This window comes from Catharus ustulatus, chromosome 3 (genome assembly GCF_009819885.2).
Source record: "Catharus ustulatus isolate bCatUst1 chromosome 3, bCatUst1.pri.v2, whole genome shotgun sequence".
NCBI lineage: Eukaryota > Metazoa > Chordata > Aves > Passeriformes > Turdidae > Catharus > Catharus ustulatus.
Window position 1 is genome coordinate 80823653 of NC_046223.1, and position 17100 is coordinate 80840752.

Below are 17100 nucleotides of genomic sequence, written 5' to 3' on the forward strand. Positions count from 1 at the left end.
TAAAACGAGCCCAACGTTATTCAGTGTTCTTGAAGAAATCAGTTTATAATTGGGCATAACTGAAGTCTGTGTTCAACACAAGAAGTGCTAATATATTTCTTCATTTTAAGATTGGTCGAAAACCAGTAGAACAAATGAGCTCTGCCAAACCAGAACCACGTTTCCAGAATTTCAGAAAAAAATTATCTCTTCCAGATATTCTTCCTCTCACTATGCTTTACCCCTTGTTTTACATGTTCTCATCAAAGTCACACCTGATACTGGATACAAATAGTGGAAAGTGACTGTGATCTGTTATGCTCTGTGTTGTGACCATTTATTCTGAGCTTTAAGATGTGACTGCTTCTAATGAAAGGAGTGAAAACAATTGTCAGTATATCTGGTAAAATGAATGGTTGTAGCATTGGTCATGAATGTAGAGCATTTAGGCTGGTATCTCTTCAGGTTTTAATCATTATTTGTATAAGATAGATTTAATACTGGAACCAAATTCCTGATAAGAATTGCTGCAGTGGAGTGAAATGTAATGTGACTGTTGCAGAAGTTACTTGAAAGGCAAATTTGTATGCAGGATATAAGGAAAATGCAGAAAAGATGAAGATAGGGAAACTGTAATAATTGTAACTCTAGTCTGCATATTAAGATTTGTTCGATTAAACCATAATCTTTCAGCCTGCTCAGTGAAGTGGAGGCACAGAGACTGCTGTTAACTCATTGTTCATCTAACTGTTCCCACTTTTTCTATCTCTGTTTTGTTTAGGATCTTGGACTAGGTAGCATTGAACGATGCAAAGGGTTCACTGCACACCTCATGCAGATGCTTGTGAGACAGAGGCGATCTCTTACTGCATTGACAGAGCAGTGGATCTTACTCAGGTATTTCCTGTCTTCCAGTGTTTAAATGTTGGCAAGAAGCTTTGTCAGTAAGCAAATCAGTTCAAGAAAGATGGAAAATAACAACCTTTTCCTCTGCTTCCCTCTATTTCTCCTCCCCTCAATTAAGCCTAGATCAAAAAGATTTTAAATTATCCTATCACTGCAGCCAGTATTTTGGAATCAAAATAATTTTGTAGAACAAGTGAGACATTATGTAAAATAATTCCTGTAGCTAATTACACAGTCAAACCATTACACTTACAGATTGTTATATCTCTCTCATTCAGTATTGACCTAAGTTAATTTTCTTTACATTCAAGTTGTTGGCTTGACCTGGGGCAAATAAATGATCTGTGTGGTATTTTGAGCCAAAATAAATAAAGCATCAACGGCTTACAAATAAAAAAATCTAGAAAGGCAGGACATACTGGATATTGTGTCAAAACTGTAAAAGGAAAAGTGTGTAAGAATCTTTCTTACTTGATGTGATTTTTCCTTTCATTGCTTGAGTCATTGGAGTCATTGCAAACACCACCTTTGTTGAGCATATTTGTGCTCAGCACTCTGTAGTCCATAAACTTTCAGAAGTCAGGTTAGGAACTAGTACCTTTGTACAGAGAAGGAATTCTGGATTGGATGTTACTGATGCAAAATTTATTCTAACCCCAGGAAACTTGAAAAAACCAAACAAACAGAAAACCCCAACTAAACAAGCTCCTCTGCTTTACAGTCACAGGAATAGTAAAACTATTAGACACTTACCTGTGTCTTCTATGACTTTCATGGCAAATCAGATTTCCGGGCTTTGTAGTATTTCATAATTCAGGGAGGGGGAAAAAATCACTAATTAGGAAACCTTTTCTAAGAAAAACCTATTGGTTTAGTTTTTCCAGGAGAAGTTATTATCTAGATTTTTTAAAAAATTAATTTAGTTAAAGGCAGGGCTAACGTATCTTTCTTTTTTCTTAACTAGGAACCTCCTGAGCTGTATACAAGAGATAGATTCTAGTTTGACTGCTGACAGAGAATACAATGCAGCATTTCCTCCTCAAGACAGTATTCAATGCTGGACAGATAGACTGCAGCAACTTTCCATGCAGTGTGTGGTGGTTCTCCAGGAGCTGTCTTGGTTTATCCAGTGCTGCCCAAAAGAAGAGTCAGCCGGGTGCAATGACAGTGAAAGGACCGATGCCAAACCCAACACTGCTCAGAGTTCAGTACCCAAAATGGGAAATATTCTTGCGGGAATACCTGACCTGATTCCCTCAGATATAAAATTCTTGTCTCCAGTAACAGCTGAGCTATTGCCTCCTGGATGCAGGATGCAAAACAAGGATCAGTTGTGGCTGCAGGTAGCTGCACAATTGACTGCAATGATGGCAGATGTGAAGGCTGTGAAAGCAGAAGTGGACAGAGTAAGACAACAGTCACGCGAGACCTCCTTTTATTCCTGGTGAGTTCTACACATGAACATCTCTTCTGTTTTATGTTCACATAATATGTGTGAAGTAATTGTGAAAATTTTCACCTACACATCTATTGAAAAGTGGGTTCAGATGCTCTGCAAACATTTTTCTGTTCATTTTTTTTTTTGCAAAAGGCAGTGTCTGATTCCTTAAAGAAATGTGTGTCTTCTCCCACCACCCTGACAAGTGAAAAAAATTTCCATCTCAGCTTCCCGCTTTGTCTTTGGTCTCTCAGGATTTTATCCCCATAGCTCCCTAGCTAATGAGGTGAATTTCAAATACAAATTTAATGAAGGAATTTTCTTATTAAAAGACATTTGTAGCCTATTTAATAACAACCTTCTAATCTCCACTCTACTTCAAATAATGTGAATATAAGCTTGTGTCAAAATTTCTATTTAATAAACTCAGGATGGAGATATGCTGCCTCTCCTTTATCCATGCCCAAGAAAAGGTTTAATCTTAAATTGGACTATTGGACTGTTTGTTCTTCTTTCAGTATTGTGGTATATCTATTGCAGGAGAGACTTTGAAGTTTGCACATCAGCTGTGAGTTGTTTGCTGGAAATCTCAGCTCAGTTACAAAGCATAGAGTCCCTGTTTCTTCCAAATGGGCAAGACAGGGAAGCTGCAAATCAGATTGCCCTAATCAAGAGCCTAAAGTACATACAAGAAGAAGTTAATAACACATCTTCAGACTTCACAGCCTGGAGAACACAGCTTCTTGCTTCTGTGTCAGATTGCAGTGGTAAGGATCATTTTTCTCTACCTGATTTGTAATGTTGGTAAAGACATAAGAATTTATTAGTTTGGTTATTGCTGAAGGTAGCCTTGCATTCCTTCTGATATCCAAAAATTTCATTAAATTAAAACTTGCAAAATTTAGTCTAGACTTTATTTGTGCAGTATAGTTTTTTTTACCATTTCTATTAGTGACAGATCTTGCACCATAGTTGTAGGTCAGGATTATCAAGGAGATTTTGATGGAACTGTGTAGTGAAAGTTGCATAGTGCTGTCAATGTCCTTGCATAAAGGAACCTGTAATCTGATGTGTTTCTATGTAAAACTGCCTGTGTTAAGGTTCAAAAGGAAATCAACAGTCAGATGAAGAGTTTGTGGAGCAATTTTCAACAAAAGTGGAAGCTGTTATCTGTGCTGTTCTGTATGCTGTTCAGTGTTTGGTACAGAGAAAACAGGAAGGTGGAAAAGAGGAAGAAAAGTCTTCAGAGGAAAATGGTGAGTTTTTCAATATACCTGAGTGGGGAGCGGAAGAGTTTAAACCATGCAAACATTAAAATTTCTTAAATAGTGTGTGTGTCGGAGGTACCAATAAACAAGGAAATTGCTATTTTAATAGAAATTGTATATTTAAACAGGGTGGATATTTCTAGATTGCTTGCTATAAGATTTTTAGAATGTCTGACTTGATCTCCATTTTTTACTGTGTTTCAAACAAAGAGGATGCAGCCTTCCTTGATGTGATTAAAGCTGGACATATAACTAAGCTTTTGGATGAAGATCTGTCTGCTGATTTGGAGTCTTTACATCTGCAGAAGGCAATTTTAGGTGTTTCTGAACTCCTGGAGATCCTAAAATCTTACAGAGAAGACTGCACTTCCTATAAAGATAAGGTAACATTTTTCTTTTCATGAGTTTTTTGGTTTAGGAGTCTCAAGTGATTTGGAATTATAAACTACTTTGGTGGTTAAATGTGCATTGCTTCTTCTTGCCCAGTGCCTTAGAACTAGAAGCATGTGAGAAACTGTGGGCAAATAAAGGTAGTCTTCTGTAGTGCAAAAGCCACATGGTACTGTAGTTAGAAGACAAAGTTTTAGATTTTGTGAAAAATCTAGATAAAACTCCAGAAACATTATAAATTGTACTGAAACTCACCTACTGATATTTCTGCTTTGAGTGTCTCTTTTCAGTCACTGTTATGACCCTCTCTGAGGCGCATGTCAGTAAGTACAAATAATGACTGACAGCTGTTTTTTGTTTTAACTGTAGTTCTTCAACCAGTCCTGCTATTTGCTGGTGCGTCTAAAGCCCATGCTCTGCAAGTATTCAGACCTCATCCTGTTCTACCTCACCATTTCACTGGCATCTCACAGGAGCACAGGAAAACTGCTTTCTGTTCTAACCAGCATTTTTACAGAGCTTGCTCTAAAGGTAAATTATTAGAGGTAACAGTGGATGTATGGCAAGGGTATATTTAATGTGTAAAAGTCTTGAGTAGAAATACTAAGATGAAAAGTGCACTTAACTACTGAGGAAGATTTTGAGTTTCTGCTCGCCTTTGCAGGGGTTCTGTCTGCCAAAAGAATTACTTGAAGATGAAGCAGGAGAGGGAGCAACAGAGTTCCATGACTATGAGGATGGTGGTATTGGAGAAGGGGAAGGCAAGAAGGATGTGAGCGACAAAATAGAAAGTGAAGATCAGGCAAGTGTTTGGGGTTAATCTTGTTTAATTGAAGTGAAACTGAAAAAGCTCTTGAAATCCATGATGTGGATGTCTTGGGTAAAAAGAAACACAAAGTTACCTTCAGTCTCCTTTTGATGTTGACTTCTATCTTTTCATATCAGCTTATAAATATTGTTGGGATACTTAAGCTTTCAATATATAGACAAGATCCATTGTAATTTTTGGCTTTACCATTGATTTATAGATAGAAGACAGTTTCCAAAAAGGTCAAGAGAAGGAGAAAGAGGATCAAGATTCTAAACCAGACATTGAAGGAGAGGACAATGCAATTGAAATGTCTGAAGACTTTGAAGGAAAGATGCATGATGGAGAATTGGAGAAAAAAGGTTTGGTTCTTCCACTGTGGCAAACTTTTAAGAAAAGTTACAGATCAGTCCAGTAATGGTTGATGGTTTCCTATAGGATGTGCATGTGTGTCTTTTTCAGCAGATATCAATTAACTGAATGGGGTGGTGAAATTAAGGTTCAAAGTATGATTGTTTATTTGCTTCTAAAATTAATAAAAATATTAGCTTTCTCTCTTCTGTACTGAAACACATTCTGAACTTTACACAGAAGATGAGGAAAATTCAGATGAAGAGGAGGAACTGGATAAGCAGATGGGCAATCTTGATAATGCTGAAGCTGATGATAAACTAGATGAAAGGCTCTGGGGGGATGATGATGATGATGACGACGATGACAATGAAGATGCTAGTAGTAAAACAGAAGAAACTGGACCAGGAATGGATGAGGTAATAAGGAACAGGGTGAGGGAAAAAGGTATCAAAGGAATTTAACTCTGCTAACTCAATGTGATCTAGAATGAGAATTGCCTCTTGTAGCTCTTTGCCTTAGAAAGGGTTAATTACAGGGAATAAATTCTGTTGAGTGTTGTATTTTTTTTTCTGTAGGAGATGATGTCACTGAGATGTTGAAAAATGGATAATGTAATTGAGTTTCCTTTGGATTTATTAACAGGAGGATTCAGAGCTTGTTGCAAAAGATGACAATCTGGGGACAGGAAACAAAGATAATAAAAAACAGCCTCCTAAGAAAGAGGAAAAAGAGCAACAGGAAGAGGACAGTGGAAATCAAGAGAAAATCCATGAACAAATTGATGAGGTGAAAATTATTTGGACTACGTGGAGTATCTTGCTGTTAAACCACATCCTGTTGCTCCTATCATGTGTTTCTGAGAATTTGGAACACTTTTTTTTTAATAGTGAAGCACCCTGAAAATGTTAGTTCATTTCAGAGCTAAAAGTAAACCATACTGTATCCATTATAATACTCATTTATTTTCTGATTCATATTCCAGAAAGGACATTTTTGCAGTACCCCCAACTTGTAATGGCTGCCAAAACAGGTTTTATACTGAATTGATGTTTTGATGGACAAAGTTTTAAAACTCTAATTCTGTTGTGTTTAGCAACAGAAACATCTTAGTATGCAGGAGTATACATTTATCATCTCCAAGAGTGCATATTCTGTTTAGAGTATTTCAGCTCGGGAAATTGTCTTTTGAACACAAAACATGCTGGCTTTAAGTACCACCTGTTTATGTGAATGCATTTGCTGAAATTGATCTTTCTGCTCTTCATGCATGAGTATGTGTACCACTGGAAATCCACTTTTAAGTGATCAGAATGTAATATTGTATCTAGTATTTCTTTGTCCTAGAGTATCTTGTTTCTTATCTTTGCCTATCCTCCCACTTAATCTATGCCTGTTAATTGTTTCCCCATTCTTTTGCTGACAGCGTGAGTATGATGAGAATGAAGTAGATCCTTATCATGGCCAGCAAGAAAAGGAGCCTGAAGTAGAACCTTTGGACCTTCCTGATAATTTGAATCTGGAGAGTAATGAAAAGAGTGATGATGAGGAGGATGAAGGTACAGCTGAAAATCTCTACAGATTCCTAGAAGAAAGCCACATAGAAGTGGGGGGACAATCAGATCATGTGCCCTTTTTGTCTATAGAAAGGAGAGGGATGGTGGTAGGATTCTGTGTAACCGTCAAGAAGCTGCAGATTCATTTGTGCATCAAAATACCAACATACCAAATGCAGGCCAGACAAGAAGTCAGAATTACATTTTCCTTTACCTCCCTTTCATGCACACTGTGGAGCATGCTTTCTCATGTTACCTAAGTGATACAACCTAACTTATGCTGCAGTCTCCTTGTTTAATTGTCCAGTTGCTTTTGTGGTTTCTTTTTCTTTTTTTCTATTATATTTTTGAGTATTTGGACTCTTAAAAGTCCATTGACCCTCAGGAGTATGAGGTTAAAGGAAGTCAATAGGAATTCATCTTGCTGTACTGCTAGCTGGAAATCAGTTGTGACTTAAAGGATTTATCTGGCTATAGAAAACACAGATTCTGTGATATAGAACTCAGTGTTTTATTGGTTTTTGATAGACTGGGCAATTCTATTCCAAGTATCTGTAATATTCAGTGTCTCTGTACTTTCCTGAAAGTTTTATATACCTTTCTGGTTTATATATTTTTTTAATCCAGAAGAAGAGAATGATTTTGAAATAGATGAGAAACCTGTGGATTTAAATGAGGCAGAGAAGACAGAAGAACAGAATGAAGAGGATGCTGGTGAGACAGAAGGAGATGATCAAGATGCAAAAGCAGCTGAAGAAGGCATTTCTGAAGATAAAGAGGAGAAGGAAGATGAAGGAGACAAAGATGCTCAAGAAGACAATCAAGAAGAAAAGGCAGGGAACACTAAGGATGCAGAAGAAGAAGAGGAGGAAGAGTCACAACAACCTGATGAGAAAAGAAATGAATCTGCTGAAGATAAGGGAATCCCTAATGAAGACCAAGGCCTTCAACCTCAGGTACAGTGTAATAAATAAAAGTGTGATTTTCTATTTTTTTTAAATCGCCTTATACAAGATTTAAGAAATTTATGTTCTCTGTGATATTCCAAAACAAATTTGATATTGAATAGATACAATGTTAGAGAGTCTTCATCAAGATAACAAGAGCTATGATTATTAAACATGTGTTTCTGCTGTCTGTTGTTCCTGCTGCCTCCTTGGCCTTATGTTAGAATGGAACACACTATTTCAGTTGGAAAGGACCTACAGTGATCACCTAGTCCAACTGCCTGACCACTTCAGGGCTGAGCAAACGTTTAAGCATATTATTAAGCACATTGTCCAAATGCTTCTTAAACACAGAGCTTTGGGGCATTGACCACCTCTCTAGGAAACCTGTTCCAGTGTTTTACCACCCTCTGTGTGATACTAAATTCCTAATGACCATTCCCAAGCATCCTATCACTGGTACCAGGGAGAAGAGATCAGCACCTCTCTCTGTCCCTTCCTCAGGAAGTCGTAGAGAGCAGTGGGGTCACCCTTCAGCCTCCTTCTCTCCAGACTAGACAAGCCCAAAGTCCTTAGCCACTCTTTAAAGTTTGGACATTGCTTCCAATCCTTGCATCACCTTTGTTGCCCTCCTCTGGACACATTCAAGAGCCTTCACATCTTTTTTAACTTGTGGGGCCCTGAACTGCACACAGCACTCAGGTGAGACTGCACCAATGCTGAATGCACTGGATTCACCATCTCTTTTGACCAGCTGGTGTTGCTGTGTTTGATGTACCCCAGGAAGGGGATTGCCCTCTGGGCTGCCCGGGCTCAGTGCTCACTCACACTGAGCCTGCTGTGGACCAGCATCCCCAGATCCCTTTGCAGGACTGTTCTCCAACCATTTCTATTTCCAGTCTATGCTTGAGTCCAGTGTTACTCTGCTGTCAGTGCAGAATCCAGCATTTGGACCTGTTAAATTTCATCCCCTTAATTGTAGTCCAGTGCCCCAATCTATCTAAAGCCCTTTGCAAGGGGCTTTTTGTCCTTCAAGAGAGCCCACAGCACCTGCCAGTTGATATCAGCAAAATTGCTAATGGTGTATTCAACTCCTGTCTCCAGATCATTGATAAATGCATTAAACAGGACTAGTCATGGAGTTGAGCCCCAAGGAACAGCACTGGTGACTGTCCTAAATGAAGCCCCATTCACTACGACCATATAAGCTCTGGAATCCACCTAGCACACTGTGAATCCACTTATCCCACAACTGGACAACTTGTCCAAAAGGATGCTGTGAGAGACACTATCAAAAGCCTTACTAAAAATCCAGAAACAGCTACATCCACTGCCTTCTCTTCATCTACTAGACCAGTGACCTCATCATAGAAGAAGTATCCAGTTAAATAGGCCTTTCCCTTTGTTAACCCATCCTGACTGTGTCTGATAACTGTGTTTGTCTTTCAGTGTCTTCTAATAACACACAGTTCTCAATGATTTTAGATTGTTAAAATAATCTGACGTTATTTCAGGAAGAGGAGGATAAAGATAATTCAGAGATGGATGAACAGATCCCTGAGGCTGAGGAAAGAATGGAGCATGAAACACAAGGACAGACTGGGCAAGAAAATCTGCAGAGTGACAGTGCTGTTGAGCTAGCTGGAGAGGCTTCAGAAAAAGACCAATCTAAAGAGGTAAATTATGTGAAAGTGTCTAAGTTAAAAATGCTAGATTTGTGAATATGTTTTCTAGTGGGTACCAGGGAACTGCTGCCATAGTTTTTAAGAACTGTGTACAAGGCCTTAGTTTATACTAGTTTTTAATTCATTGGAAAACTTAAAGACCATGTAGATACCCTGCATTTTCACTGCTTTAAAGGTAACTTTAGGGTAATTGTTGAACTGTGAAGCGGCTTCTCTACTCTCCATAAGAATTACACTTGCAGTTATGAGCCATTGGTCCTCCAGAACAGAATGTAGCAAAGCACTGCAGTTTAGTATCTGCAGATTGTTTACAGTAGTTTTTATTTTCAGTTACACTTGAAATTTTTTTTTTTTTCAGGAAAGTGGAACTGGAGCTGCAAGTGCAAATCAGTCAGAAGGCCATGAATCCACACGCATGGCCCGGATGGCTTCTCAGAAGCAAAGCAGAAAAAATACGCAGGTTCATCTCTTCTTTTAAATTTTTGTTTAAATGTCTTAATATTAACCAGCAAAAAGGACTCAGGTTCTCCTTGTTAGAACACTGTTCTCATTCGTGGTGGTTTACACCTCTCTTGAAGTTCGTGGTGTTAATTTGTTCCTTTTCAGAGTTTCAAGAGGAAACCTGGCCAGGCAGACAATGAGCGCTCGATGGGAGATCACAATGAACGCATCCACAAGCGATTGAGAACCATGGAATCCAGCAGCGAAGCAAAGCAGGACACAACTCAGCCTAAACAAGACGTGGAAGAGGCTGATGCATTTGAACATATTAAACAAGGCTCTGAACACTATGATGCACAGACATACGGTACAGTGGTATTTCTGGGTGTAAAGAGTTGTCATTGCAGAATCAAATCCCGAAACACTCATGTATTTAGTTTTCCCTGTTGGCTTTTTAAAGTTATGTTTAATAATCCTTGCTTTGGTTAAAGGTGCCACACCATTTCACTACAATTATGATACTCTTTGGCACTCAGATTCAAACTAACAATAACACTTTTGAACATACTGATTTGACTTACAAAAATGGATTTTATCTTAATAAACTTCTTTACAATCTATTCTGTTTACTTCAGCTAATCAAGGCAGTAGCTTGCTGACATGACACAGCACAGGAGAGTGAAAGAAAAAAGGGGGTTGAGCCTCAGATCCCTTCTAATTTCACTGTAACTGATATGCAGTGACCTCAGAATGCAACATTTTTTTTTAACTTGGCTACTTCTCCTTTGACTTTCTTCTTGAGAAGTACTGTTGTCTTTGTGCAGATGTAGCTAGCAAGGAGCAGGAGAAACCGATTATGCCTCCTGAAGAAAAGGAAGAAGGAGACTGTGAAGATGCAGCAATGGAAACAGAAATGCAGGATGAGGATCTCAAAGCAGTAGACACTGAAGAGCTGAAGCCAGAAAAAAAGAAGACTACTGCCACTAAACCTGGTACATTAACTTAAAAAGCATTCTAAATACATGCTGATATGGATCTTTAGATGTGTATGTAGGTATTTAGATTTGCATGTAGTGGATGTGTTTCATAAGGCTAAATTAAGTGCTTGCTCTAAATGGATTCATCTGCAGCAGTATTTTTACCTCTGCCTAATAACCAGCATTAGCTTTTGCTAAATTGATTGAGCGTCAGAGAGGTTTGCTGCTTTCTTTCAAGTTAATGGTCTCTAATCTTTATCCACCACTTTGAAGAAACAAAAAGCAAACACTTCCCTGCTGTTCAACACAGTGCCAATTCACTTAATTAATTGGCATTTAACAATGCATTCCAGTGTCACCACCATTAGCACCATGTAACTCAACTGTTTTATGTATAACTAGCTTCTGGCAAAAAAAATCCAAAAAATAAACCAGCAAGAAGTAGAGGAGCTGATCTGAACAACATCTGGTGAGGTAGCACCAAACTCACCACCTTCTTTCTTAAATGGGAACAAAACTGAGCAGCTAACAGAAGTAGTTGGTAGAGAAGATAGGTCTGACTTGTCAGCCACACATGACCCCCCTCAGAAAAAACAAACTAGATAGATAGTTGCCAAATGCAACAGAAATGTAATTTTGATGAATCTAAGTAAATGACACCATAGCTTGGAATTCTGAAGAGTTTTCTTCTTGAACAACAAACCATGGCGGGAGAGGGGAGGTGAGTTTTACAAGGCTACATTCTTGCCTCCCACTCCCTTGAGCTTTAATCACTTAAATCTCTTGCTAGACTCTTTACTTATGGTACAGGTGTGCATTTAATCATCTACTTGTTCTTCCACACGATTCACTAACTGTATGTTCTGAAAAACTAGTCCTCAAAACATGTCCTACAATGTCATTCTTTTTCTCCTTTAGAATAATTCTTAAGAAATGAGTTGTTAAACAGTACAGTAGTACAGCAGAAACAGTAATAAAACAAACTGTCTAGTCCATTCCTTAATTTGTAAATTAACTTTTGATTCACAGAAAACTGTTCTGTTAAAAAATTGGAGTGAAAAAGATAAGCAAAGATTGCCATTTTAAATTATGATTTTCTGACTGTTCTCAGATAAATTTATACCTCCTATCATTCTGTCATAGAGGCTATGAGAGTCAATAAATGTACTTCACCAGTGGAACTGTCAGGTGTTAAAGATTTGTTAACTATTACTTTGTTTGGCAAGAAGTTTACAAGACAGAAAACCAATTTGCATTAGGAAATGCATGATTTTCTGTTCCAGTGAGTTGCAAGATGTATTCATCCCATTCCTAGAATTAAAATTTGGCACTTCTTTTAAAAGAAAATATCAGCTGCATTACAAAGCATATGAGATGCTCTGTGAAACAGTCAAGATATAATACTACTTCTTTTATTATGTGTGATCCATGAAATCAGTAATCAGTTTTGTGGTTGTAGGACCAGGTGACATAGAGCCAGAGCTCCAGACTTTTGAGTCAGAGGATGTCAATGACACTGCACCAGAAAAAATACTAAAGGTGACTGAAGAGAAGCCAGAGAGAAGCAAGGACTCAACCATACACACAGCCCACCAGTATCTGATGGACCTTTCCCAGGTAGGATACCCAGTCTGTCTTCTTTCAGCTACAGCAGGAGAAACAGATGGTTTTACTTGACCTGTGTTAATGAAACTGAATGCAAAAGAATTACTTTTTTTCAGCCAACTCAGTACCTTGCTATTATTTAATGGCAGAATAAAAAGTAACACACATACACTATCATATATGCAGCTTAAAGATGCCTTTAAAATTAGTAGTTTTACCCATCTTTAGCATGGACTTTTCTCACTTTTTTTTTAAAGGTTTTGTTTTTCTAACTGTAAAGAACTGTTTTGCTCAGATGAATCTGCACATCAAATGCTTGGGTAAAGTGGAAAGCAATGGTCAAGGGTGTGTGGCCTGAAGACAACAAAAGGGTACATACAGGGTGATGAGAGAATTAGGCATCACTGACTTTAAAACACCATTGTGGACAAAGAATCCCCCTTACTTAATTCATTAACATGTATTACTTCTTTATAAAAGCTGATTGCAGGTATTGTAGAACATTTTTGAGCTGTTTATGAATGTCTCAATTCAAAAAATACCATGGCATAGAAAATAGTAGAGCTCCATGTAACACTTGTGGTTTTCCAGTGCCAACTTCTGGGAAAATACACATTTTATCAGAAAGACCTATGGCATAGAAGCAGTTGGTGGTGGATGACCAGTTGATAAAGGAAAAATATTTTCAGTGTCTGTTTTTTTTTAAAAAGGATTGACCTTTCATTCTTACAGTATGGTGTTGTAAGTATACCACTTGGAGGGTGCTATTTTACTGTTTCTATGCATAACACAGAAAAGATTGTGTGCCAGCTTCATTGGGTCTTTCTATCTTAATGCCAAGTGTTGCAGCTTTTTAGAAAAAGGCTGCTGAATGCAAGTGTTGTCCTGTTGTCAGAATAATTGCACCTTTGGGCTTTGTAGGTTTTCTCCAAGTGGCACACAAAGTGTGAAACAGGAGAGGGAGCTCTTGCAGCACCATTTAAAAGGGAAGGGAAAGAGGTTGCTGGGGGAAAAGTGAAGCTTCTCACCTTTCAGCAAAAGGGAGAGAAATTCCGTCTGTGTTTGTTCTTCCTCCCTAAAAAGTGCAGTAGGCGACCAGTGGGGCAGCTGCTGCTTCTTGAGGAATGAGAAGTTAGTGATTTTGGAGTCATGGGCTCATTTTCCTTACTCTGTAAGCCTGCATATTATGTGTACCATGTACTGCTGTTTGGCCAAACTGGGGGTTTGTAAGTCAGGGACAGAGGCTGTCACTGAAAGCACAATGGAAGTAAAAGAAGTATCATAAAGCTTGGGTGTCCTTTAACGGAATGGCTTACCAAGTAATATTAGGTGCCAGGTAAAGGAGGATGATGTCATTCAGTCTTGGAAGTGGTTTGAATGAAGCTTGTAAAAAGATATAATTAAGTGAAGTATGCAGTGTTTTCAAAGATACGAGTTAGGTGTAGTGTTCAATAGTTTGGTCTCCATTATACTGTTGATAAACCTGGGGTTTGTCAAGATAATTTCATTGATTTATCTTGAAATTCTATATTTCATTGTATTCAGTGTCAGTATCATAGATGTTCCTGGCTTTGTTTCTGTATTGATTTTATCACATATGGAGATACTTGTGGGGAGGCATTGATCCACGTACATGGGAGCTATTAAAAAACATGGAGATTCAGAATCTTCATTTAGGTATTGAGGGGTTTTTTTGCTTATAATGAGAACATGCATTTATACTTTTTTATAGTTTGCTATACTTTGGGAATCAACAGGTGTGTAAACCTATTTTTCTGTCTCATAAAACTCATAACTTCACTTCTAGCACATCATTAGAGATCCTGAAGAGTTAAGAAAGGAACTTGAAAGGCAATTGGAAGCTTGGCAGACACAACAGCCTGGAACTCCAGAGGAGGTTTGTGACTTCATTTAAATATAAAACTGTCATAAGCATCCTTCACTGCATTATTTAATCTTCTTTTACTGTTAAAACATTGAGGAACCCAAGCAGGCTGGAATCGAAATACTCAAAATCACATCATACAGATACTATTTTTGTTCTTACATTTAACTTATTTTGAAAAACATACTACATTATTCTTGAAGCAGGATGCTGGTTTAGATCTTGTTTTGAATGTGAATGCAGATTGTCATCTGAGATAACCTCAGTTTTAGCTGGTTACTACCTACCCCTTAGTGCACTGAGGTTTGGTTTCTTTCTTCAGACATTGCTCCCCATCTTGTTTTGCTTTTTCATAATTCACTTTAATTTCTTTGTGTGATGTTGTAGGAGAGGGAGGCAGCACAGCTGTGGCAGAAGTATTTAGTACTGACAGCTCCTCTATCACAGCAGCTTTGTGAACAGTTGCGACTCATACTGGAACCCACTCAGGCTGCTAAGTTAAAGTAAGTCGGGTCTTTCTGATACTTCTGATTTCTTTAAACTCATGTGTTTGGGGTTCTTTAACCTCTGTAAAACTGAAGCTTTATGTCATTCTTAATTACAGCAATTATTCCTGTTTGCAAATGCTTTCAATTTCTTTGTACTAAATATCAGTATCAAAACTACTAGTATTTGATGTGCTGTATTTTAAAAAATATATTATTTGGTGTATATGCTGTATAGGCCATGGATTTCCAGAATGAGATATCTGCTGATAACACCATCACTATGTCTTTTTTCTCAACTTTCAGGGGAGACTACAGAACTGGGAAGAGACTGAACATGCGCAAAGTGATCCCGTACATTGCCAGTCAGTTCCGAAAAGACAAGATCTGGCTGCGAAGGACCAAGCCCAGTAAACGACAGTACCAGATTTGCCTGGCTATTGATGATTCCTCTAGTATGATTGACAATCACTCTAAACAGGTAAAATAAAACCTCAGGAGAAGTATGGAGAAACCACCTGTCATTGATGTGTATGGCAGTTGCTGATTTGTTTCACTTAAAAGCCGGTGGATGCTGGAAGGTCTGATCATTCCAAAGCACCTATTTTTCCAGTCCATGTGCTTGAACTCTTGTCACTTCATGCCTAAGGGATTTATTAACAAAAGATCCGTGAAAACTAGCTGAAAGGATGAGCTGTTAAGTTTGTTAGAGGTGTACATATCCACTGTAAAATTACTTTTTGTGGCCTGCAAAAGGCTGAAACTTCCTTACCTGGCAGTTCCTTGGAGCACTAAATATCCACTCATCATAGCCCACTTGTAGAGTTTTTATTAATTAAAATGGTGTGCTTTCTTCTGAACAGTTATTTATTTCATTAGCCTACCTGAAGTGGTGTCACTAAATCAATCATCTGAAGCCCTGAAGCAGAATTAGTGTATCTTTACTGCACTGACTGTCTTACACAGGCAGAAAGATAGGCAGTCTCTTCAGTTATCTTTCTAGATGATGAAAAATAATTTCAGTAACATTCTTCGTATTTAATAGTGGGCTTTGAGTAAAACATTGACTATGCTATTTTTGATGCAACTTTTTTCTTTAATAGCTTGCGTACGAATCCCTGGCAGTTATTGGAAACGCTCTGACTCTTCTAGAAGTGGGACAAATTGCTGTGTGTAGGTGAGTTTATTTGAATCTTGACTTTCCTTCAGTACTTCAGAGCAGAATGTAAATACCAGTTTCATGCTGTATTTTTCTCTTTTTTTCTAAAGCTTTGGCGAGTCTGTTCAGCTGCTGCACCCGTTCCATGAGCAGTTCAGTGACCAGTCAGGGACACGGATATTGCGTCTTTGCAAGTTCCAGCAGAAGAAAACAAAAATAGCCCAGGTACATAAGAATGCCTTAAGGACAACAGTTTGAACAATCTTTTCCAGACAAGATATCAGCAGCTTCATGGTTTCATGATCACTTTGTAACACTAGTTTTTTGTGTTTGCGAATCTGGAAGCAGGTTAGATAAAAAGAAATAAAATGGTCATAATTTTGTAACAGGCAGAGTGTTTTCTCACTTTTTTTTGTGTGGTATTTACCACTTTTAAGCATCCATCTTTCTCTGTATTGGATCTTGAAATATATTTTGTGTACTGTTGATGTTCTTAATTTTAATGGGAAGTATTTGAGACTAGATACTTCTGTTTCAAGTTGAAGCCAAAGAAGTTCAACCTAGAAATAGAAGGTATATTTTCAATTGTGCCATTAATCTCATTAGCCGTGTACTGTGTTGATAGCTTTGCTAGCATTGGGAAAAAATAAATTCTGTTTGAAGGCTCTCTGAAGATTCTTTAATTCAAAAGTGCTTAATGAATTTAAAGCAGGAGTTAATACAGGAAAATGCCAAGAACTGTATCTGTATTAGGTGGTCAGACTGTCTTAGCATTTAAAATAGAGAAAGGTGTTCTTTAAAAATGTTTTCATTTTAAAAAATACTATTTTTATGACAAGATAACCTGATTTTCTTACTTATTTCCTCTGCAGTTTCTAGAATCATCAGCAAATATGTTTGCTGCAGCACAGCAGTTGTCTCAAAATATTAATCCGGGTGAGTTTTTTTGTGTTACTGTGCTTGTTGCCATGGCAGCAGAATGCTCACTACAGTCTTGAAGTGGGATCCTGCCAGGAGGACTCCTAGGACTGAAACATCACTTGCATTAGGGCTTTGCTTTGTCAAAAGCAATGTTAGGTTGAAATTTAGCTCAAAACCCAAGTGACACCTATTTTATATAGTTGTCAGTAATTCATTAAAATTTTGTCTAAGACTTCTGAAAAAGACATGCCTTACCTGTCTCCCTTTACCTCCTGCTTGCAGACTGTGTTAAGGCCTAG

General features: G+C 38.0%; 1 protein-coding gene across 1 annotated transcript in view; it reads left to right on the forward strand.

Annotated features, from left to right (window-relative positions):
* Positions 1–17100, forward strand: part of MDN1 (midasin AAA ATPase 1) — a 92349-nt gene that overhangs the window by 71401 nt on the left and 3848 nt on the right. Inside the window, exons 78-100 of the mRNA XM_033054512.1 lie at positions 761–876; positions 1850–2329; positions 2864–3090; positions 3424–3579; positions 3802–3974; positions 4351–4512; positions 4646–4783; positions 5010–5151; positions 5381–5559; positions 5786–5929; positions 6567–6699; positions 7324–7652; positions 9158–9319; positions 9687–9788; positions 9935–10136; positions 10594–10761; positions 12206–12363; positions 14159–14248; positions 14624–14739; positions 15028–15202; positions 15825–15898; positions 15991–16105; positions 16753–16816. Coding sequence (XP_032910403.1) covers positions 761–876; positions 1850–2329; positions 2864–3090; positions 3424–3579; positions 3802–3974; positions 4351–4512; positions 4646–4783; positions 5010–5151; positions 5381–5559; positions 5786–5929; positions 6567–6699; positions 7324–7652; positions 9158–9319; positions 9687–9788; positions 9935–10136; positions 10594–10761; positions 12206–12363; positions 14159–14248; positions 14624–14739; positions 15028–15202; positions 15825–15898; positions 15991–16105; positions 16753–16816 — 3805 coding nt within the window. The remainder of the gene's footprint in view (positions 1–760; positions 877–1849; positions 2330–2863; positions 3091–3423; positions 3580–3801; positions 3975–4350; positions 4513–4645; positions 4784–5009; positions 5152–5380; positions 5560–5785; positions 5930–6566; positions 6700–7323; positions 7653–9157; positions 9320–9686; positions 9789–9934; positions 10137–10593; positions 10762–12205; positions 12364–14158; positions 14249–14623; positions 14740–15027; positions 15203–15824; positions 15899–15990; positions 16106–16752; positions 16817–17100) is intronic.